Source organism: Mastigoproctus giganteus, chromosome 1 (assembly GCF_048544385.1).
Source record: "Mastigoproctus giganteus isolate SK-2022 chromosome 1, ASM4854438v1, whole genome shotgun sequence".
Lineage (NCBI taxonomy): Eukaryota > Metazoa > Arthropoda > Arachnida > Uropygi > Thelyphonidae > Mastigoproctus > Mastigoproctus giganteus.
The window spans coordinates 197,861,172-197,887,246 of NC_143575.1; the positions used below are offsets into that span (position 1 = coordinate 197,861,172).

At 39.0% G+C, this 26,075-nt stretch overlaps 1 protein-coding gene across 1 annotated transcript in view; it reads right to left on the bottom strand.

Annotated features, from left to right (window-relative positions):
* Positions 1 to 26,075, bottom strand: part of Pdxk (pyridoxal kinase) — a 165,530-nt gene that overhangs the window by 13,323 nt on the left and 126,132 nt on the right. The window contains exon 8 of the mRNA XM_090390325.1: positions 16,426 to 16,571. Coding sequence (XP_090246451.1) covers positions 16,426 to 16,571 — 146 coding nt within the window. The remainder of the gene's footprint in view (positions 1 to 16,425; positions 16,572 to 26,075) is intronic.

Below are 26,075 nucleotides of genomic sequence, written 5' to 3' on the forward strand. Positions count from 1 at the left end.
CCCATCACACTGCAGCTGTTGATATGCTTTTGGAAAGTGAGGACATTGTTCATATGGATTGGCCTGCCCGTTCCACTGATCTAAATCCCATTGAACACATAAGGAGCACTCTGGGGAGATGCCTAGCGACACATTCACACCCACCAGAAAATGTTCACCAGCTGAAGATGCCGCTGACAACGGAATGGATGATGTTACTGCAAGAACTTATCAACAACATTGTTCTAAGTATGGACAGGCAGTGCAAAGCTTGCATCGACATTAGAAGTGGCCATATCTCCTACTGAGGACCACCTCTTCCCTTTGTTCCATATTTGGCAGTGATGCATCTGTATCATGGCAGCCAGTGCTGTGTCAGCATTTTTCAATAAAGTCCCTCTGTACTGTGTTGTTTCCATTGTTGTTTCCTTCATCATTTCTGTACCTCACGAGGTTTCTTTGGTATGCTTTTCCCATATCCAGGCCACTCCTATGAAAAGCTACAGGTGAAAACCTGACTGGTCCTTAAGTTTTGCACGCCAGTGTAGAATAGATGTGCAGAAGTTTGCATTTAGCCAGCAGGTAGTTGATTGCCGGAACAGACGTCCATCTGTTGTTGTGGAAGTGGATAGCTTAAATAAATTTAAGGCTGAACTAGACAAACATTTGGAGTGAACGGATTAGTGAAATGGTCAGGTTTTCTTTTTTTTTTTTTTTTTTTTTGGCTGATGTTATATAAGCTTGCTTTCTTGCATCATATGCCTCAACTAATGCTAAGTCAGAAAACAGAGTGCCATCTATACTCACCCACACTGAGCAGCCAGAGAGAAAACAGTTGGCAATCCATAAGATGGAAACTTATTTAGAAGACCTTTATGCCAAACATGATCAAAAGCCATTGAAATGTCAAGAGCATCTGTTTGAGTTTTAACCAAAATTTTCCATTGAATTTGTTCATAAATGGGTAAATGTTTCCTATAAGCAGTATATCACAAGTATAACGACGGTGACAGAATCCATATTGGCTTTCATTGATTAGATGGATGGTTTCTAGATAGTCTAGGAGTTGCAGTTGATGAATTTCTCCATTACTTTAGAAAGAGCAGAAGTGCAATGGGAAGATAATTGGATGGGAGGGATTTTTCACACTTTTTAGGAACTGGTTGGGTATGAGCAAATTTCCAAGCAGAAAGAAAAACACCAGTGGAATAAGAAAGTGTCAAAAGGCAACACAGAACAGGAGTAAGCTCAGAAGCATAGGCTTTCAGATCAGTGGAGAAATACCAACAGGACCTGACACTTTCTTAGTATATCAAGACTTTCAAAATTCTTCTGACATCCTTTCAGAGCAGACCACAGGAAGCATTTACTGGGAATGGTAGGAGGTGGTTTAATCATTGATGATTAAATACAGCAGTGAGAAGAAAAGCAGATATAAGTAGATAAAAGTATATACCCTTCTCCTTGATATAATATAGCCTCAGCAATGCCCATTACATACATCCTACTTGGACTCCCTCCAGTCACTATCTGGCACAGTAGAGACAGTGGGATTGTATACTTGCAAATTTGGATGCCTCCTAAAGAATTATCAACAGATTCTGTCTTGTGGACTATCTAGTGAGGTGTTTCCCAACGTGGGTCCCACGCCCCACATGGGGGAAATTTGATTGTTCAGGGGGGCAATTCAAAAATTGCTCGTCTAGAGTTTAAAACAACCACCTACTATGATTTAACTTGTACAAAAGAAGAATTGTTGGTATCTCAATTTGAAATAAGCATTCGTTAAATGTTATACTTTCTATAGAGCTGCACTTGAAAGTTTGGAGTAATATCAACTACAGTTTGCTTGGAGAGTATTGTTTACTATGCCTAGTGAAGGAATAGTACGTACTGTATTGAACGATTGCTTATGGCATGCGCAAGCAAAGTGGTTGTCTACTGTAGCCTACCGCAAACTCTGCATGTTATATGAAATAGGTAATTCCTTTCATACAAACGCTCATTTGGGCGTCGTGACTGTACATTTGGATAGGTTTGGCGATCTCAGATCAAAATAAAAAATTACTTTGTCTGCGCACAGAATTATTATTAATGAAGAACTGTGATACACAATGGTATGTATTTATTGTATATGTATATTTCTGTGGTCTCAGTAAATAAGCAAATAAGTCCAAAAACTCGAATTTGCAGGAGAGGAAAAATAAACTTCACACTCTCATATAAACATGCATATATTCGAATATACAAATATTTATTACTCACGCTAAAACTACAATAACGAAGATATCTGCGTGTCACATAATAAATGCTTTATTATAGTGCACTTATCTCATTTTTGACAAATTAGACTTATCTGCTTTTTCACAGAGACCACAAATTTAATAGCCCGAATTCAGTAATCTGTGTGATTTATTCATTCAAAAAGCGTACTAATAATTAATTTTGATATATTAAAATAAAATTAAATTAACTTTAATGCATAGTTTATTTTTAGTTTTTGATTTATCTTATATTTATTTCTTTCAGTTGCACAGTAAAATGAGAAGTGCAAGTAAAAAAAAAACTTTGTCAGTATTCAGAGGAATACTTAAAATTTGGTTTCATACCCACTGTCCATGATTAAAGGTCACCTTTTTGTCTTTTATGCCAACAATTCTTGACCAACGAATCAATGAAGCGAGGTCGTCTTAAGGTGCATTTGAAGGCAAAACATAATGCTCATGTAAATTCAGATTTAAATTACTTTCAAACTTTAAAGAAGAATTTTGAAAAAAGAGCAACATTAAAGTCTCTGTTTATTGCTCATACTGCAACTGTCAATCGTACTCTTGAGGCTAGTTATGAAATTTCTTTACTCATTGCTAAATCTGGGAAAAATCATACTATAGGAAAGAATTTAATCAAACCATCAATATCAGCATTTCTTAAAACAGTTCTAGAAAAAGATGACAAAGACGTGAAAGCTATGCCACTCAATAACAATACTGTTAGCAGAAGAATAGATGAAATGAGTGAAGATATTGAAATACAACTTGTTGGAAAGCTGAAAACAAGAAAATTCTCAGTGCAAATGGATGAATCAACTTTGAGAGACAGTGAAGCCGTACTGATAACTAATTTTAATAACTAATAAAGGTAATTTTGCTGAAGAAATGTTATTCTCTAAATCATTAGAGAGCACCACTACCTCCAAAGATATATATAATAAGCTAAAAAATTACTTAGATGACAATAATATACCAATGAAAAATATAACATCTTGTGCTGCAGATGGTGCTCCTAATATGATGGGCAAGAAAAATGGCTGCTTAAAATTGATGAAAGATGAGAATCCAGAAATGCTACTTGTGCATTGTGTTATTCATATGGAAAACTTGGTAGCTAAAAATATTTCGCCTGTTCTTAATGAAGTGCTAAAATCAGTTTTAAAGTGTGTCAATGCTATTAAAGCTAATGCCAAATGTGAGCGTCTCTTCAAGCTTTTTTTTTTTTGTGAAGAACAAAATGCAGACCATGTGAGACTTTTACTTCACACTGAAGTAAGGTGGCTCTCGAAAAGGAACTGCTTGAAAAGATTTATGGAACTATTTGATACTATTAGTGACTTTTTAAGTGACAAACCTGAAATGAAGCATCTGTTAAGGGTCGATGGTAAAGCATTTGTAAGCTATTTAGCCAATATCTTTGAAAAACTAAATATATTAAATAAACAACTTCAAGGAACAAATAAAACTCTCGTCGATGCAAAAGCGAAGATATTTGGTTTCATTACATTTATTGAATTATGTCAAAAATATATTTGTAACAAAAATTTTGAACAGTTTAGTTGGCTGCAAAAATGTGAAGTGACTGATACCGCTGTACTTGTTATTGTCGATCATCTGAAAATTCTGTCCACTGATTTAAAAGAAAGGTTTCATGATTTAAAACAAATTGATTTTCCAACCTGGATAATGCAACCAATGTTAGTGGATTTGTCTGATGTATCAATGCAATACCAAGAAGAACTCTCAGAAATGCAAAATGATGAGTCAGTTAAAACTTTATTCAATATAAAAAGAGCAATGGCATGGCTTTGTGATGAAACAGAAATTAAATACCCAAATTCAACCAACTTTGCAAGAGAGCTATTGTTACCGTTTCCATCTTCATATTTAGCTGAATGTGGATTTAGTGCCATAAATGATTTGTTACTAAAGAAAAGAAATCGACTGGATATCACAAAACGGGGAGACTTGAGACTGAAGCTGACTAAATTGGAGCCCAATATAAAATCTCTCTGCAGCAATATATTTTATGTGGGGGGGGGGGAATGATCCATAGTAGTGTCAGGAGAGTTATCCTTTTGGCTCAGAGATTTGCTCTTCTGGTCATTAGGCACCTCCGGAGCCAGGTGGGAAGGAGCAATAGTGCATAGCACACGCTTCTTGATTAGACTGGGGTTCGAGCCCGTCACCACCAAATACGAAGGATGTGGAAAGGTCAGGCAATGACCACCGCATATCCCGGAGCAATATGGCCTTAGTTGCTAATGCTCCTAAAAACCAAATAATAAACAATAACTTCTGGTCATTACCAGAACTTGCAAAACTGTATCTATGGAGGCAATGTCTGTCATTGCTGGTGGAAAACTTCCAGTGGGCCTGCTCATGGCTAGGTCATGCCTGACTTTTGCCCTTAAGTGAGGAATCTACAAAGAGGGCATCCTGTCATGTCCAGTTGGGCTGGTGGCCAATGGCCTGGTTTTGTCATCCAAACAGAAGCACATCAATAATGAGTTGAATACTATTTGGCAGAACCATTGGATTAACTCTGAGAAGGTAAGATGGACACCTTTTCTGCCCTCCATTCAGATTGTTGATCATCAGTGCAAGCTACGGTTAAAGTTCGGGCAGTCTGTCTGCTTTGTCCTGAATGGTCATGGCCTGAGGTCCAGGCTAAGCCAGCTGGAGTTAGCTGACTTAGAATTATGCTTTTGCACAGACTTTCGTGTCATGCTTTATTGTCTCTTTATACGGACTTACATGCTTGGCTGTAGAGATAGGGACCCTTGTTCCATATGAAGACAATTTGCCTGAGCTGTTTGTTGACCAAACAATGTTTGGTTTATTCTGTGAATATATCAAAGCTATGTTTAAGAGAATAGCATTAAATAGTACTGACCCATCTCCTTGTGGTGGGGGGCAGGGAGAATGCCCATCCCCACTAAGAGACTACATGATCAAAGCTCTTGTTAACTAACACTAGCCAACATGATCTTTACCTCCAAGAATTAAATGCTGTTTTTTAATGAAATTTTATGTGCAGATTTCGAAAATCACCATGATAGTTTCACAGCACATCAATTATTAAATATAGAGGAAGTAATGTTTTACCAGAATATGTCAATTTACTGGCTAGATTATGCTAAATTTTCTAAGATTATGCTAAATTGCTAGATTATGCTAAATCATGACATACTGATTTATTTTAACAGATATAAACTAATTCTCTTAATTTTAGCAATTGATTCTGGCCTTGGTTTTCTTGTGATAAACATAATCAGACTTCTACCTATGGTTCTTAGGTTCAAATTCCGATGCAACAATTTACAATTTGAAGAGAGCACACTTAGCGCTTTTGTTGAGGATTTTTGTAGGCTGTGCCAAGGTTTTCCAAGTATTAACTGATTGTGACATGTTCTCAGGGTTGTAAATCTATCCTCCAAACAGTAGTGGGGAAGATAATAGTGATCAAGTAAAGTTCAGGATTCCCCGGAAGTCTCCACTTCACAAGATGTTCACTATTATTAGAAATTAGAAAGGCTTTTGATACTGTTGCACATGGAAGACTGCTGCACAAATTGGAGCAGTGTGGCATTGGAGGCAAATTGCTGCTATGGATAAGGGGATGGTTGAGTGGCAGAAGACAGAGAGTGTTAATCAATGGACACTGCTCAACATGGACTAATGTTATTAGTGGAGTTCCTCAGGGTTCAGTGTTGGGTCCGTTGTTGTTTTCGGTGTTTATGAATGATATTGATGATGGGATATCAAGTTTAATGTCCAAGTTTGCAGATGATACAAAGGTTAGCAGGGTTGTTAAGGACACCACTGACGCTATGCTGCTGCAACAGGATCTGGAAAGGTTGAACAGATGGGCTGAGAGGTGGCAAATGAAGTTTAACATTGACAAATGTAAAGTACTACATATGGGAAACAGTAACCCCAGAGCAACGTATCAACTCTGCGGTACTACACTGACAGTGGCGGAGAATGAAAAGGACCTGGGGGTAATTGTGCAGGCAGATATGAAGTTCTCTGAGCAGTGCAGACGAGCTGCAAGAGTAGCTCATGGTGTCTTGTCAATGATATACAGGAATTTTTCTAGCAGGGATAAGGAGGTGATTATTCCCTTGTATAAGGCAATGGTTAGGCCACATCTTGAGTACTGTATACAGGTCTGGAGGCCTCATTTCAAGAAGGATGTAGAGCTGCTGGAACGGGTACAGAGAAGGGCAACAAGATTAGTGAATGGAACAAAGGGTTGCTCTTACGAAGAAAGGCTTAAGTTTTGCAAATTACAGAGTCTGGAGACTAGGCACCGGCGAGGTGATCTGATAGAGGTGTATAAGGCTTTGAATGGTTTGAGCATGCTCAATGCCAATGGGATTCTTCATCTTGCTCAGAATAATCAGCTCAGAGGGCATAAATTCAAATTGAGGAAGGATGGATGTCGGATAGATGTGCGGAAATTTGCCTTTGGCCAGCGGGTGGTTGGTTGGTGGAACCGACTTCCATCACTTGTTGTTGAAGTTGATAGCCTAAACAAATTTAAGGCTCAACTGGACAGGTATTTCGAGCGAAAGGAGGGGTGAAATGGGAGTGGTGTGTTTTTTTTTTTTTTTTTTGGCTGATGCTGAATAAGCTTGCTTTCTTGCATCATATGCCTCTACTAATGCTAATGCAATCAGCCAATAAAGTTCAGGTAGTGAGGTGCATTTAATCAAACAAGATGAGTTGAATGATTTGGTTCAAAACTTATTATAAATTTTCTGAAAGAACAAGCTGAACTGTTGGGTTCTAAGTTAGAGCAGCGGAATATACTCGGAACAGGAACAAAGATTTCAGTGTTTCGAAAAAGACATGAAAAGTTTTCGAAATATTTTGCTATGGAGGACAGTATATGTTTTTGCAAAGACATTGGACTTCTGAAATAATTAGGCATTGTGCATAAGTCAGATGAATGGCATTTATTCATAGATGCCTGAAAATTAAGTTTAAAAGCAGTTTTGCTTCATAATGGCAACGAATTTCTGTCAGTTTCTGTGTTTCATTCAGTTGGACCTAAAGAAATTCATGAAAGCATGTCTAAGGTTCTACAAACTATAAAATACCAGGATTATGGTTGAAACATATGCATTGATCTTAAGGTTATTAGTTTGCAGGGGTGGGGGGGTTCACAAAATATTGTTGTTTTTTTGTATTTGTAGGACAGCCATGCAACTGAAGAACATTATGTTGTGCAACGATGGGAAAAGCGGGATGAGTTCATACCAGGACAATGTAATGTAAAATATATTCCTTTAGTGCAATCAAACAAGTTTCTTCTTCCACTCCTGCACATCAAACTTGGATTGTTAAAAAATTTCACAAATGGACCAGATAAAGAAGGTAATGGATTTGCATACATGAGAGGTGTGTTTCCTAATTTAACATATGCCAAACTTAAGGAAGGAATTTTAGTAGGACCCCAAATTAGTATTATTTCGATGTATTTTAAACCTAGTTAAATAAGGTTGAATTGGCAGCTTCATTTAAGGTGGTAGTACATGGTTTTTTTGGGCAATAGGAAAGAAGAAAACTATGAAATGTTGGTGTCTAATTTATTCGAGTGCTACAAAAACATGGATTGTCGAATGTCATTGAAAATTCATTTTCTTCATTCCCATCTCGAATTTCCCCCCCAAAATCTGGGAGATATGAGTGATGAACAAAGGGAGCAGTTTCATCAAGATATTTCCACAATGTTGAAGCAGTACCAAGGTTGCTGGGATCCTGTAATGATGGGGGATTACTGCTGGTTCCTTGAGAGGGAGAGTAAGCAGAAATACAAGAGAAAATCCCTTAGTAACAAACATTTCTAAAGACAATTACAGGTATGCTTATTATATATTATTGAAATATAACTATTTCGCTATGATTTATATGACAAAAATATTTGTTAGCTAGTGTAATCTTTTACTAATTCTGTTCAATCTTTCCGTACAACAGTATTAGAAATGAACAAGAAAATGTAGAAGAAATGTAGTTATCCCTTGAGAGTCTTCTCTACTGGGGAAGTATAATTATTCAAGGTATAATGAGATAAACTCATTGTGAAAGGATTCACAATATGTTATGTAATGATTCACCTACACAACTTCAGTTGGTTTATTATGTATAGAAACAATGTTATTGCACTAACTTACATGACAGTAAACTTTTCTTGCAGTCGGAGGCAATTAGGAACCTTGATTTTCAAATTCAATACCAAATATTAATATGGTAGCATGTTTCTCTCACACCTTTGAATGTTGAAACAACTGCATTTGTAAAAATTGAAATAATGGCTTTTCATTAACTAGCATTTTAGGGCTTGCCTTTACTTATACAGCTCACTTTCACGATCTGTTCCTTTATCAATATTAACTTATTTTAAACATCAAACATAACTGTGATGTTACTAAAATGAAACATTAGTTACCTCCTACCATTAAATGTAACCATATCATCTCTATCTAACTGTCTTTCATTTTTCCCTTTATATACAGGTGATTCACTACCAGTGCGACAAACTTGCAGGTGTAGGGGGCACAAAGACGAATCGGAATCACATAGCATTGCAGGGTCTGAAATGCCTTCGTCATGCGGTAGAGGACGTTGAACGGGAGGTTGCGTGAACAGCGATCCCGCTGGAAGTCAACATTTGTGAACTGGTTCCCGAGGCAGTAGGATGGACGAGTATTAAAACGTTGAACTGGCCGACATGCACCTCGCGTATGGAGCTGCGGACTGTAACGGGTGCATCACTCTGCGCTTGTACCAGGAACGTTTCCTGCACAGGCGTGCTCCTCATCATACAATTTTCGAACATGTGCACAGAAGGTTACGTGAGACTGGTTGTTTCACGAGAGGTACCATGAATTGAGAGCAAACGACGAGGATGCCAGACAATGAGGAGAATGTCCTATGTCTTGCAGAAGGCAATCCGAGTACGAGTACTTGAGCAATAGGCCAACGATTGGGTATTTCCCAATCCACTGTATATTGTGGAGGATACTGTCAACAAACCAAATGAGTTCATACCATCTGCAACATGTCCAATCATTGCAGCCTGCTGATTATCCACTCCGGAGGACTTTTGCTACTTGATTACTTCAATAGAGTGCGGCACACAGCGCATTTGCTGCATCCATATTGTTCACGGATGAGACAAGTTTCACAAGAGAGGGAACCTTCAATCAACATAACGCCCATTTGTGGGCTTTGGAGAACCCCCATGGTACGCGAACACGTGCAACTCAACGCCGTTTCTCTGTCAATGTTTGGGCCGGCATTGTTGGAGACCACCTCATTGGACCGTACATTCTGCCCCCTCATCTGGATGGTAGGGCATACTTGATCTTTCTACAGCAAGTCCTGCCCGAACTCATTGAAGAAGCACATATTCCTCAGTCGTTGCGCCACTCAATGTGGTTCCAGCATGATGGGGCTCCCCCACATTACACCAATGACGTCCGCCAACACCTAAACGTTACATTTGGACAGCTGTTGTTTGTTTGTTTTTTAGGAGCATTAGCAACTAAGGCCATATTGCTCCGAGGATATGCGGTGGTCATACCCTGACCTTATCGCATCCTCCGTATTTGGTGGTCACGGGCTCGACCCCCGGTCTAATCAAGAAGCGTGTGCTATGCACTGCTGCTCCTGGCTACGGAGGTGCCCCACTTGGACAGCATTGGATAGGTCATGGTGGTCCGGTTCGTTGGCCTGCTAGATTGCCGGACCTATCATGCCTGGACTTCTTCTGCTGGGGTCAAATGAAGACATTGGTGTACGAAACCCCCGTTGATTCAGTTGAAGACCTCATCGCTCGCATCTCTGTAGTTGCCGGGGAGATTCGAGACATGCCAGGAATCTTCCAGAACGTTAGGGATTCCATGCAGTGGCGCTGTGAAGCCTGTGTGACTGCTTCTGGTCGAACTTTCGAACACCTTCTGTAGCATGGCTTTTTGCCAACATAAAACTTGTCGTTAAAATGATTTTGGTACACTAACGAGTTGCTGTTTCTGTTCTTTTTCTTTGCTTCCTCGTTCACACGACCTCCCGCATGATGAAGGCATTTCAGACCCTGCAATGCTATGTGATTCCGATTCGTCTTTGTGCCCCCTACACCTCCTGCAAGTTTGTCACACTGGTAGTGAATCACCCTGTATATATATATATATATACTACCATTAAATATTGATAAAAGTTAAATTATAATAAAGTAAATAAATAAATAATTGAGCATTCATTAGAGGCAGCGACTCGCAATTCCTCCATATGAAGCCGAAATATATTTTAAATTAAATAAAATAAAACATAAGCCAGTAGTATGGAAAAAACTGTAGAGCGAAAATTAACATAAAAATAACCAAATAAACGAACAAACGGAAAAGAAGAATAAAAGTTAGACATAAATAATAGCCCAGAAACCCCTATATAATTTCGAACTTTAATTTCGGCTTCATATGGAGGAATTGCGAGTCGCTGCCTCTAATGAATGCTCAATTATTTATTTACTTTATTATAATTTAACTTTTGTCAATATTTAATGGTAGTATATATTTTGGCTTCATATGGAGGAATTGCATGTCGCTGCCTCTAATAAATGCTTAATTAATTATTTATTTATTTATTTAATTTATTATAATTTAACTTTTGTCAATATTTAATATAATTCAATGGTAGTATGGGTTGATATGCTAATTTAGCAGCACCTGTGCCGCCATCTATTTTCCTTTCTTCTATATAAGCTGATTCAGCTTACAGTATGTCAGTGGTGTGGCTCTGCTTTAGAGTGCTGTCTGTTCTATAATTTATTTTTTGCTGCATAAGGACCACCGCCATGCAAATCCTCTGCATTGGAGGATCGATCGGAGGAGGAAGGGTGATTTGGCACTTCAATCTTTTCACCATTGCGATGATTTGTATAGCGATTGAAATGCAGCGATTCCATGACCATTATTGGCCTCGTGGTCCTCTGTCGATATGGGGCATGATGGTCAGTCTATTTTATTTTATTTTAATTTACTCTGATTTTGTCATCTTTTAGTAGTTCCTTTAACCCCCTTTTTTGGTGATATTTCACGTCTTTTGGAATTGGCACCTCTCGGGGGGGTACCGCTAAATTAATATGTAATTGCCATTATTCTAAATTTTATATACGTCATATTAATTGGATTTAAAGTTCGAAATTATATAGGGGTTTCTGGGCTATTATTTATGTCTAACTTTTATTCTTCTTTTTCGTTTGTTTGTTTTATTTGGTTATTTTTATGTTAATTTTCGCTCTACAGTTTTTGTTTTATTTTATTTAAAATATATATACATATATATGCATGAATCTCGTGGTTAGTGGTACAGCAAACAGCTGGCAATATGCTCATTGTTGTCATGTGCTACTTATCTCACACACACACATGCACACAGAGAGAGAGAGAGAGAAAATGGACTAACTGTAACAATAACCATGTTTTTATAGCAAAAAAAAAAAAAATTTTAATTTAAACTTTAATTGCTACTATTCTTTCAAGAATTTCAGCCAGAAGCTACAAGTCCAAAGTTCACTGCTGATTGAAGAGATTTACAACATTAAGGAGATTACCGTAAAAAAAATATAAACATTCTCACTTATCTATATCTATTTCTCATAGATAAATTATTTGGAGGGCTAAAAAAACTTCATAATGAGTTGCTCTGTTACTATTTTTGAGTTCTTGTGTGTGGATTCTTTCAGGAGACACATCTCTCAAGACCTTTCCATTCATCTGCTGTTTGTCTACTTTAATTGAAGATTTAACTTGCTACAGGGCCCCCCTTCACATCAATTGTTTTGCTTGCCACCATCTTGAAAAATCCTTTTTTCTAGGCAACTGCCTAAATGAACTTTTAACAGCAGCTAAAGGATTGTAAAACTGGTAGCAATTATTTGGGAGGCTTTGCAGCCCACCTCCTACCACAGGAGGTTTTTGGACTGTTTCTACTCAGACAATTCTTCAGATTGACTTTCTTTCTCACTTCACATTAGGAAAGGACTTTCATCCCACACTGGAAAGCCATAACTGAGCAATTCCAGTCTCCTAAGATAAATGGTAGGAATCATTTATCTTAGGAGACTGGAACTGCTCGGTCTATTCTTATGTTTCTAGAACATTAATGCCTTAAATACTAGATTTTCATCCTATACTCAGATACCACAAATTTGGAACCAAAACCAAATAAGCAGATTTCACAACAAATTTTCATATTACATCATACACTGGAATTTCTATGAGAGTTGAAGGAAACAAAATCACTAAAGCTGCCATGATGATCCAGATAAAAAGAAGCTGGAGAAAAATGGAGAAGACTGTCCTAAATTATTATTAGTAGTAGTAGTAGTAGTAGTGACATGTGATGCAAGAAAAGGTTTATAAATCATCATAAAAAAACCACAATCACCTGTCCAGCCCCTTAATCATGGGAAATCAAAGTGAAATTTAATCATGGAAAATGAACAGCTTAGTTATAAAGAAGATGCAGAAATAAATCATCATTGAGTTCCAGGCCATGCTACAAAACCTCAACTGATCATATACATAGATGCTGTCAAAAACACTCTTCCTACTACTAGTGCACAATGAACACAGCAATTCAAAGAAATCAAACCAATTATTCTAAAAGCATTGGAAAGCAGTTCACATAATGGTAGTGAAAGACTCCATACTCAAAAAATTTAATCCCCCCCCCCCATCTCAAGGAGAAAAATAATGGAAAGATCATAGAAACAGCCACCAAAGCAGACATTATTGAAATAATCTTAAATACTGTTATTACTGAGGCCCATCCGTAGAGATGAAACTCCTAAAGCCCATGGTCCTCTATAGTAATATATGACATAGAAAAAAACATGACAAAAGAGGAGCTGTTAGAGATCTGTACCACAAAGGACTAAATAAGAATCATCAGCACTCAGTAAATGACAATAAATAAGTGCTCAGTATATATATCAAAACTGACTTAAACAAATAACAAATTTTAATCTGCATTCCATCCTGGCATATTTAATCCATTTGGATTGTAGTATTTCAAATTTAAATACTGGAATGCACCACCAGGATCATTTAGTTTATCCAAGTTCAATGAATAGCATACAAACTGCACTGGTTCAAATTTTGACATATACACACAGCATTGTTCAGATTTTGTCCTCTTAGACTATCATCTCTTTGAACCATTAAAATAATTGTTTTCTATCATTGTTTTCTACATCACCATGTTCGTGAGGCAACAAGAGGGAGCAATACTCTTGATCTGATTATCAGTAGTGATTCTTCATGCATTAAGAACCTGCAGATAAATGAACCACTAGGTGGCAGTGATCACAGTGTGTTGAAGTGGGATTTACTCAAGGAGGTAACTACCATCAGAGGTAAAGGGAAGGGTTTTTGTTTTCGTAAAGGCGACTATGATGGTCTGAGACAGTATTTAAATTCTATACAGTGGGACCAACTGATGATGTTACCAACAGCAAACTCAAAATGGGAAGCATTCAAGGAACTAATCTTGGTGGCTACCAGGCTTTACATACCAACTAAGAAATATTGTTCAAGGTTTAGGCCTAAATGGTTGTCAGATGGACTAATGAGACATGTGGCAGAGAAGAAAAATGCATGGGATACATACAAATTAATGGGTGACATGGAAGCCTATGATAGATATAAGTTGGTCTGTAACCAAGTCACAAAGGAGATTAGGCAGGCAAAGGCAGACTACGAAAAATCCTTGGCAAAGGATGCAAAGAAAAACAGAAAGGAGTTCTTTACATACTTGAACTCGAGAAGGAAAGGGATGAATCATATTGGTCCACTGGATATTGATGGTTCAACAGTTGAGGATCCTGCTCAGGTGGCTAACAATCTAAACGAGTATTTTGCATCTACATTCACGCATGAGGAGTTATTCAGGAAGGAGAATGATGTAGGTAAAGTAAACATTGGCAGTGAGCTGGATGATTTTGTAATAACTGAGAGGAAAGTGGAGGAGAGATTGTTGAGGATAAACATAAAAAAGGCACCTGGGGTGGATGAGATCTATCCAGTTATATTAAAGGAAGCAGCAAAGGAAGTATGCAAACCCGTAGCCATAATTATGAGAGCTTCTTTGGACTCAGGGGAGGTACCCATAGACTGGAGATGTGCAAATGTAACCCCAATTCACAAAGGAGGATCAAAGGCTGACACAAGTAATTATAGACCTGTTAGTTTAACTTCTGTTCCAGGTAAATTAATGGAGGCACTGGTTAAAGAAGCACTGCAGGATCATCTAGACAAGAATTCAGTTATAGCTCAGACGCAGCATGGTTTTGTTAAGGGCAGGTCTTGCCTGACCAATTTGATTGGATACTATGATGTAGTCACAAAGGAACTGGATGCAGGGAATAACTTTGATATTATATATTTGGATCTTAGAAAGGCTTTTGATACTGTTGCACATGGAAGACTGCTGCACAAATTGGAGCAGTGTGGCATTGGAGGCAAATTGCTGCTATGGATAAGGGGATGGTTGAGTGGCAGAAGACAGAGAGTGGTAATCAATGGACACTGCTCAACGTGGACTAATGTTATTAGTGGAGTTCCTCAAGGTTCAGTGTTGGGTCCATTGTTGTTTTCGGTGTTTATGAATGATACTGATGATGGGATATCAAGTTTAATGTCTAAGTTTGCAGATGATACAAAGGTTGGCAGGGTCGTTAAGGACACTACTGACGCTATGCTGCTGCAACAGGATCTGGAAAGGTTGAACAGATGGGCTGAGAGGTGGCAAATGAAGTTTAACATTGACAAATGTAAAGTACTACATATGGGTAACAGTATCCCCAGAGCAATGTATCAACTCTGCGGTACTACACTGACAGTGGTGGAGAATGAAAAGGACCTGGGGGTAATTGTGCAGGCAGATATGAAGTTCTCTGAGCAGTGCAGACGAGCTGCAAGAGTAGCTCATGGTGTCTTGTCAATGATATACAGGAATTTTTCTAGCAGGGATAAGGAGGTGATTATTCCCTTGTATAAGGCAATGGTTAGGCCACATCTTGAGTACTGTATACAGGTCTGGAGGCCTCATTTCAAGAAGGATGTAGAGCTGCTGGAACGGGTACAGAGAAGGGCAACAAGATTAGTAAATGGAACAAAGGGTTGCTCTTACGAAGAAAGGCTTAAGTTTTGCAAATTACAGAGTCTGGAGACTAGGCACCGGCGAGGTGATCTGATAGAGGTGTATAAGGCTTTGAATGGTTTGAGCATGCTCAATGCCAATGGGATTCTTCATCTTTCTCAGAATAATCACCTCAGAGGGCATAAATTCAAATTGAGGAAGGACGGATGTCGGATAGATGTGCGGAAATTTGCCTTTGGCCAGCGAGTGGCTGGTTGGTGGAACCGACTTCCATCACTTGTTGTTGAAGTTGATAGCCTAAACAAATTTAAAGCTCAACTGGACAGGTATTTCGAACGAACGGAGGGGTGAAATGGGAGAGGGTTTTTTTTTTTTTTTTTTGGCTGATGCTGAATAAGCTTGCTTTCTTGCATCATATGCCTCTACTAATGCTAATGCTAATGCTAATAACATCTGTTGAGGAAGAAATTTGTAATTAATGTTGACAGGCAGTTCAGCTGCAGTTTCTTGATCATTATTTCTTTGCAAATGGTATCTATACACTCAACCACAAGTAAGACAAGTGCCTCAGCCATGCCTTATATTAAAAAAAAAAAACTTCTTTCTTTATATAGTTGGCATTGCTGTTCTACGGTGGATGAACTAACAATACAGGTAGAACAATAAATGCTCTTGTAGCAGAGTCATGGCAAATAATCAGCTACTATTGATTATTTCCAATAAATAAAAATCTGAATGAGTCCTCAATGTTTTTGTTGTTTTAATCCATATTTTTGTTATATGTGATGGCAATTGGGTAGTAAAATAACTGTTACAATGACTCTACTCTGCGTGCATTATTACATCCCTGTCTCAATGAATGGATAGGCACAGTTGCCTTCTTACAAACATTTCTCATACAATACAGATTAAAAAAAATTGTCACTTAACTCTGGAAAGGCATACTTTCATACTCAAATCATATACATACTGATAAAAGGAACTTTTTTTTTTTTTCAATTACAATTGAATTATTTAGGATGTTTACCTTCAAGTTGTAATTAGTTTTTGTCATCCATGCAAGTAGAACTGATGTAAACAGATCCCCGGTTCCTAAGAAGGATGAAGGAAGACGTGGAATTTCAAGTTTTACTGCAGTTCTTTTACCACCTGAAGTTTGAAAGGAGGAGAAGGGAAGAGGTAAATAATTATATGTACCATAAAAATATAGCCTTTTAAAATAAACAGTTTAATGCACTTCCGAGAAACAGATGATAAATTGATTGCATGATTAATTGCATCTGATACTAAAATATGAAGGATTGATAAAAAAAAAACAGACAAATTTTACTGAACAAAGTGAAGAATGATTATTTATGAAAACAATATACATTTAAACCTATAAGACATTCACCTCTAACTTTTTTTTTCTTTATGTCTCTGCAGGTTCACAATACTTTTTGAAAACCAACAACTCTGAATGAGGATAACATATTTACAAGAAAAAATAATGAACAAATAGCTGGTCAATGTGAAATTCTTTGCCTTCTTGCACAAAACACCAACAGAAACATTAGAACTTTGACAAAAAGCCTTCAAGGAACCTGTTGCACCCACATATTTTGATAGCATATGCAGTTCAATTATTATTAAGATCCACTTAAGTAGATCATAATAATAATTGAACTGAACTGAATAACTGAATTTAATTAATAAGAATTGGATCATATTTAGATCCATTTGGCATATTCAGTTCAATGATGGAGGAACTAGCACATAACATGATTCTGTCCAGGAAATCCAACATCAATAACTAAAGTGACTATCGGCACACTAAATAGTACATGAAGTAGATGGTGTAAGGACGGCTCGATTTGATTTGATTTGATTTTGGGTTTATTGGCGCAAAAACAACTAAGGTTATACTGCGCCAGGAAACGATTAAAATAACAATAAAGATAAATTCTGGTAACCTTTAAAAAGGTTACCTCGTCAAATTGTTATTTGTGTATATCTATATATATATATATATATATATATATATATAAAAATATATATATAAGGCAGTATAAGTTTAAAAATAAATGATCCAATTTATATATGTGTGTATATATTAATAGCTTGTAAAAACTTAAAAACTGCTGACACGTGGCCATTGTCTGATAAAATCTGACTGAGTGTATAAGGCTCAGTCGGATGAGTAAAAGCGGTAAAACATATATTGCGAACATGGGTAAAATTAACGCAATCTATTAAAATATGCTTTAAAGTTAAAATGGTGTCACAAGACTCGCAAATAGGAGGGTCATCCGCCCTCAGCAGAAAAGAATGTGTCAGATGACTGTGTCCTATGCGGAGTCGAGCAAGAACAACTTCCTCGCTCCGATTCCTGCGCAGACTAGACTGCCATGTTTCTATTACAGGCTTTATTTGGTATAATTTATTTGTTCTCTGTCTGTGCCACAGTTCTTGCCATTGGGAATATATCTTGTTGCATATTATTTGCCTGTAGTCTGTATAGGGGACTGACAGGCAACGATTATTAGTGGGTGTTGCTGATTTGGCTGCAGTGTCAGCCAAATCATTTCCCTTTATCCCAATGTGGCTAGGAATCCAGCAGAAGCGGATATCAAACTTGTATTCACGAAGAGAATGTATCTTCTGCTGAACCCGACAAAGAACTGGATGAGAATTGTGTCTCAGAGATAATAAAGCCTGTAATACACTCAAAGAGTCAGAATATATTATTGACCTTTGGAATTGACAAGTTCGAATGTGATCCAAGGCTAGCTCTATAGCATACAGCTCTGCAGTGTATATGCTGGATTCAGGAGGAATCTGCTGAGATATTATAGTGTCCGGAAAGACAGCAGCAGATCCTACGCACGATTCAGACTTCGAGGCATCTGTGTAAATGGACAGGAAGTCTGAGTGCTCAGCTTGGTGTGCAGAATAGAGTTGCTGGTAGACAGATGATGAGGTCTCAGACTTTACCCATTTCTTAAGGGAAAAGTTGCACGGTGGGGGGGGATGAGCATGCCAGGGTGGAAGAGTTTCTTTTGGTGTTTGTGCAACCTTGTCTACCATGATGTTAAACTCTCTGAGTAGCTCTTGGACACGAATACCAAAAGGTCGGTTGGCAGTCTTACGGGTATTGTACAAGTTTTCCCAACGTGGCTCAAAAACGGATGTCTATGTAGGATGGTCCGGCAGGGATTTCAACTTTAAAGCATAGTTTAAAGACAACTGCTTACGTTGAAGGGATAATGATGGTTCATTTGCTTCGACGTATAAGCTCTGGACAGGAGATGTGCAATATGCTTCAGTAGCGATACGGATGGCCTGATGATGGACAGGGTCAAGCCATCGAAGGACGCTGTCTCTGGCTGAGGAGTATACCTGGGCCCCGTAGTCTAATTTGGATCGTACAAGTGCACGGTAAAGCCGTTGTAGGGTGCATCGATCTGCTCCCCAACACGTGGAGGAGAGAGAGCGGAGAATATTTAGTCCCCTCGTGCATTTTGTACGAAGTTAACGAATATGTTCGAGAAAGGTCAACTTTTTATCAAACACAAGTCCCAAGAATTTTGTGTCTGACACTACTGGAATAACATTTTGTCCGAGCCTTAATTCAGGTTCAGGATGAAGATTACGCTTGCGACAAAAGTGTACGCAAACGGTCTTCTCCGGCGAGAATCTGAAGCCATTAGCAAGTGCCCAGGAATTAAGGCGATCAATGGCTTTCTGCAGTTGTCTTTCAATAACCCTCATGTTGCATGACTGGCAAAATATGCTAAAGTCATCAACATAGAGGGCACAGTTTACAGTTGGAGGAAGTTGTTCGGTGATGGAATTTACTTTGATGGCAAAAAGTGTGACGCTTAATACTGATCCTTGTGGTATTCCTCCTCTTGGCTGAAGGAACGAGAGAGTGAGGATCCCACACGAACTTGGAAAGATTGATTGGCTAAAAAGTTTTTAATAAAAATGGGGAGTTGCCCTCTAAGACCAAGACTATGCAGATCTTTTACGATGCCAAATCTCCAAGTTGTGTCATATGCTTTCTCCATGTCAAAGAACACCGACACCAAGTGTTCGCGTTTTAGGAAAGCATCCCGAATGGATGTTTCCAATCTAATAAGATGGTCCAAAGTGGACCGGTTTCTTCGGAAGCCGCACTGGATGTTGGAGAGAAGGTCATTTGATTCTAGATACCATATTAAACGAGAATTAACCATTCTCTCCAGGATTTTGCACAGACAGCTAGTCAGAGCAATAGGACGATAATTGGTGGTGACTTGTGGATCGTTTCCTGGCTTAGGAAAGGCAAGAACAATTGCCTTTCGCCAGGAGTCCGGAAACTGCCCTTCAATAAAGATTCTGTTATACAGAAGGAGCAGACAATCCATAGATTTTGGTGAAAGATGTTTAATCATTTCATAATGGATGCCATCTGGTCCAACAGCACTTGCTTTGGAAAGAGTGAGGGCTCTTTTCAGTTCCTCTATAGTGAATGCCCCGTTGTAGGGATAGAGGCCCTTGGACTTAAAATTAAGTGCCTGTTTTTCGGTTTTCTGTTTCAGAACCAGGAACTCTGGGGAATACGAAGATGTTGTGGAGATGTTAGAGAATGTTTCCCCAAGAGCATTGGCTATTGCAGTTGGATCTGCAATAGTGCATCCATTAGTGCATCCATAATGGGTTCTGATGACGAGGCTAGTAGGGGCCAGACGTGTTCAAAGCCGCTAAGTGGATTTTTCTTATTTATTGATTTGAAATTATTGTTTTTCTAAAACTTTTGATTTAAATTTAGTAGTATAGCATTATTTTGTGATATTTCTGATTAATCTGGTGTATTTATTCTTTACTCGGCCTTGTAATTGCATAAAAGTATCGGTAAGGGTATCAAATCCACGTGTTACAAGTTACAACTCCGCTGAACGAGAAGTTTTTTTAGCCAAATTTAGCCGCTTATTGAATATTTTTTACATCAAATTATTTTTTGTAAGTAGCTTATAGACCTAGTAAGGATCGTTGGTTTATTCTGAATTGGGTCAGCGAGATTTGAAAGTTAATTAATACTTAAGTGTCCATAGATTACCGTTCGTAACTTCCGCCTTTGTCTTTGTCATACGATCGTTATATATCGAACCTAGATAGCGTTAGTATAGTATACGTTATAATATTTTCAGCGATCGGTAAAATCTATTAAACTTGTTCAACTTTGTTGGCATTTAAATTGCACTTTTAACTAAATACATATACCGACTTAGATTACAAACGTAACATAATTAATTAATACATAACTGATACGGAAGTTATATAAAGGGAACTCGGAGATAATTAATACTTGACTGATTCATTAATACTTGACGCTAAAAAATATATATCCCGTTATAACTGTGTTGGGAGATAAGTTAGGGTTATAAACTGAAATTGAAATTTTATTTAAATTAAAAGTAATCATGACTCAGACCAGAGCAGCAAAACAAAAGGCTCAAGCTAATGGAAGTGCTGTGGCTCAGAGGAGAACTGAGCGGGGCAGTTGCCTTCTGAGTCACAGCCTTCTAAAATGCACAGCTTGCATGATGTTTGTGGAGCATTCAAGTACGGGACATGATATTGCCATGGGGGATGTCTTTGTGTGTGCACGATGCAAGGAGTGTATCGAAATCAGGCAACAACTCAGCGTTCTTATGGGCCTATATGACAGCTTGAAGGACAGGGTGGATGCCCTCGAAGGAACTAAATTGAGGGGCCCATCAAGCTCTCAGCTGCCCACATCAACGCCAGAGCTTGCACTTGGTCATCGTGAAACACAGCGGCAACCCCCAAGGCAGAATGCGCTGGTCCCAAAGGAACTAGTAATTGTTGGTGACTCTATTGTCAGGGAAACGGGGAACATGCTTTGTAAAAAGGATAGGTGGAACAGGACCAGGGTATGTCTGCCAGGGGCAAAGGTTGATGACGTTGTAGAGCAGATATCATCTTTTAAGGGCACAAAAGGTGATATAGTTGTACACGTGGGCACTAACAATATCAAGAGTAGGAGACCGGCAGAATTGCTTAACAAGTACAGGTCACTGTTGAAAAAAAGCCGTGAAATAGGGTTGAATTTGAAAGTGTCTGCAATTCTGCCCAGACACGATAGGAGGGAGTATATGATCAGAGCCTTGTCGATCAATTCGGCCCTGGAAACATTGTGCAAGGCTCAAGGGGTAGAATTTTTTTCAGCCTGGACTGTACTTGTTAACAGGAGGGATTGCTTCTACAGGGATGGGATACACTTAAATAGAAAGGGTGCAAGAATATTTGCTGATGCTATCGAGGCAGTGTTAGGTGGGTCGGAAAACTGCTAGCTTGGGGGGATACAAAGACAAATAGATTAACAGTAGCCACTGGCAGAGGTGAAAGAGATTCTTGCACTGCTTCTATTGGAATGAGCAGAAGCCTGAAAAACAAGATTCATGATATTTCAGAGACTGCTGGGAGTCATTGCGGTACAAGTAAACACATGGGTTGTGTTAGGGTAGCTAAGAATATAAATAGGTGCATGTATACTTGCGTGTACACCAATGCTAGGAGTTTAGTAAATAAATTTGATGAATTTGAGGTATTGCTCAAAACATCAAAGGCAGATATCGTAGGGATATCAGAGACTTGGTGTCACACAGATATAAGGAATGCAGAACTGGAATTTGGGGAGTACAACGTCTACAGAAAAGATAGACTGGATAGGAAGGGAGGAGGGGTTATGCTATTAGTTAAGAAATACATAAAATCCAAGGAAGTGAAGCCAGTGGACATCGCTGGACAGTGCAGTGTCGAGTCAGTTTGGTGTGACATAAGCATTGGGAGATCAAAATTGAGAGTAGGAGTGTGCTATCGGCCTAATGACTCTGATGAGTATAATAAGAAACTGTACAGGGAAATAGAGTTGGCCAGTAAATCAGAGAGTCTTATAATGGGAGATTTTAATTTCCCAGACATTCACTGCAATTTGTGGGCTGGCCACTCACACACTAGCAAGGCTTTTGTGGATTTATTGGATGATTGTTTTCTACATCAGCATGTTCGGGAGGCAACTAGAGGGAGGAATACTCTTGATTTGATTATCAGCAGTGATTCTTCATGCATTAAGAATCTGCAGATAAATGAACCACTAGGTGGCAGTGATCACAGTGTGCTGAAGTGGGATTTACTCAAAGAGGTAACTACCATTAGGGGTAAAGGGAAGGGTTATTGCTTTCGTAAAGGTGACGACGATGGACTGAGACAGTATTTAAATTCTATACAGTGGGACCAACTGATGATGTTACTAACAGTAAATGCAAAATGGGAAGCATTCAAAGAACTTATCTTGGAAGCTACTAGACTTTACATACCAACTAAGAAATATTGTTCAAGGTATAGGCCTAAATGGATTTCAGATGAACTGATGAGGCATATGACAGAGAAGAAACATGCATGGGATACATACAAATTAACACACGACACAGAAGCCTATGATAGATACAAGTTGATCTGTAACCAAGTTACAAAGGATGTTAGGCAGGTGAAGGCAGATTACGAGAAATCTTTGGCAAGGGATGCAAAGAAAAACAGCAAAGAGTTCTTTACTTATGTAAACTCTAGAAGGAAGGGGATGAATCAGATTGGTCCACTTGATATCGATGGGTCAACTGTTGATGATCCTGCTCAGGTAGCTAACAAACTAAATGAATATTTTGCATCGACATTCACACATGAGGAGTTATTTAGCCAGGGGAAAGCCAGAGGTGTATTCAACTCTAGCAGTAAGCTAGAGAATCTTGTAATAACTGAGAGTAAAGTGGAGGAGAAATTGTTGAAGATAAACACAAGAAAGGCACCTGGGGTGGATGGGATCTATCCAGTTATATTAAAGGAGGCAGCAAAGGAAGTAAGCAAACCCTTAGCCATAATTATGAGAGCTTCCTTGGACTCAGGGGAGGTACCCACAGACTGGAGATGTGCAAATGTGACCCCAATTCACAAAGGAGGATCAAAAGCTGACACAAGCAATTATAGACCTGTGAGTTTAACTTCTGTTCCAGGAAAATTAATGGAGGCACTAGTAAAAGAAGCACTGCAGGATCATTTAGACAAGATTTCAGTCATAGCTAGGACACAGCATGGTTTTGTTAAGGGGAAGTCTTGCCTGACCAATTTGATTGGATACTATGATGCAGTCACAAAGGAACTGGATGCAGGGAATAACTTTGATATTACATACTTGGATCTTAGAAAGGCTTTTGATACTGTTGCACATGAAAGACTGCTGCACAAATTGGAGCAGTGTAACATTGGAGGCAAATTGCTGCTGTGGGTAAAGGGGTGGTGAGGGGGAGAAGACAGAGAGTGGTAATCAATGGACACTGTTCGTCGTGGACTAATGTTATTAGTGGAGTCCCTCAGGGATCAGTGTTGGGTCCATTATTGTTTTCTGTATTCATAAATGATATTGATGATGGTATATCAAGCTTAATGTCGAAGTTTGCAGACGATACAAAGGTAGGCGGGGTTGTCAAGGACACTACTGACACTATGCTGCTGCAACAGGATCTGGAAAGGTTGAGCAGATGGGCTGAGAGGTGGCAAATGAAGTTTAACATTGACAAATGTAAAGTACTACACATGGGAAACAGCAATCCCAGAGCAACGTATCAACTCTGTGGTACTACACTGACAGTGGTAGAGAATGAAAGGGACCTGGGGTTGGTTGTGCAGGCAGATATGAAGTTCTCTGAGCAGTGCAGACGGGCTGCAAGAGTAGCTCATGGTGTATTGTCAATGATATATAGGAATTTTTCTAGCAGGGATAAGGAGGTGATTATTCCCTTGTATAAGGCAATGGTCAGGCCACACCTAGAGTACTGTATACAGGCCTGGAGGCCTCATTTCAAGAAGGATGTAGAGCTGCTGGAACGAGTACAGAGAAGGGCAACAAGATTAGTGAATGGAACAAAGGGGTGCTCTTACGAAGAAAGCTTAAGATTTGCAAATTACAGTGTCTGGAGACTAGGCACCAGCGAGGTGATCTGATAGAGGTGTATAAAGCACTGAATGGTTTGAGCATGCTCAATGCTGATGGGATTCTTCCTCTCGCTCAGAATAATCACCTGAGAGGGCATAAATTCAAATTGAGGAAAGACAGATGTAGGATAGATGTGCGGAAATTTGCCTTTAGCCAGCGAGTGGTTGGTTGGTGGAACAGACTTCCATCCCTTGTCGTGGAAGTTGATAGCCTAAATAAGTTTAAGGCTCAGCTGGACAGGTATTTTGAACGAACAGAGGGGTGAAGTGGGAGTGGTTTTTTTTTTTTTTTTTTTTGGCTGATGCTGCATAAGCTTGCTTTCTTGCATCAAATGCCTCTACTAATGCTAATGCTAATGCTAATTATAATCTAGGATTGAAGAAGGGTGGGATGTATATTTTCCCTTCATTTTCCGGATTTTATCCCAGACTACCTTAGAGTTGGTAGACTGGTTAATAGATGATGTAAAACGGATCCACGATTCCATTTGACTCTGACGACGGATGTAGCGTGCTTTGGCTCGTGTGCGTTTGAAGGCTATAAAGTTGTTCGTTGTAGGATATCGGCAAAATATCCCCCATGCTTTGTTTTGAGCCTTTTTTGCTGTTATGCATTGTGAATTCCACCAAGGTTTGGGAAATGGTGGAAACCGGGCAGATGTTTTTGGGACAGCATTAGCAGCTGCTTGGACAATGATTTCTGTGATGTACTTTACTGCGTCATTGATAGGCTCCCGACTGACTGTACTGAGGTCAAAATTTGCCTTATGTTTGAAGACGTTCCAGTCACCCTGATCAAACTTCCACCGTGGTAACCTAAAAGGAAGACATGGTCTCCCACTGTGTAACAAGGTTATCACAGGGAAGTGATCACTTCCGTATGGATTCTCCTCCACTTCCCAAGTGAGTAAAGGGAGTAGAGAGGGGGAAGCAGATAGAGAGATCAATGGCAGAAAAAGTACAGGTAGGCATGTGGAAGAAGGTGTTTGTTCCAGTATTTAGAAGGGAAAGGTCACTGTCATTGAGCATACGCTCTATGACTCGTCCCCTTCTGTTGATGTTAGCACTACCCCACAGGGTGTTATGTCCATTCATATCCCCGAGAAGTAAGTAAGGGGGAGGCAACTGCGTTACAAGATCATCAAGGTCTTTCTGGGGGATGTCAGTCCCAGGTGGCAAATAAAGAGAGCAAACTGTTAATATAAATCCCACCGAAAGGCGAATTGCAACAGCTTCCATGATAGTTGTAATTAGCAAGGGCTGAACTGGGGTCTGATTGCCGACAAGGATAGCCACTCCTCCATGAGCAGAGCCATCCGCAATTCTATCCTTTCGAAAAATTGTGATGTTGTGCATGGTGGGATCATCATTTGCCTTTAGATATGTCTCCTGCAAGCAAAAGCAAACTGGCTCATGCTTTTGCAGGAGGGCCTTGATGTCATCAATATTTCGCCGGAATCCACGACAATTCCATTGTAGGAATTTAGCCATTATTTTGGCTTGGTGGGTCCATCAGGCGGCTTCCGAGGTGCTGAGGGCTTACTTTTATCAGTCTTGGGTTTATCTTTTTTGGGGAACAATGGACGCTGTCCCGTGTCCATTTCTTCCTCCGCAAAGAGT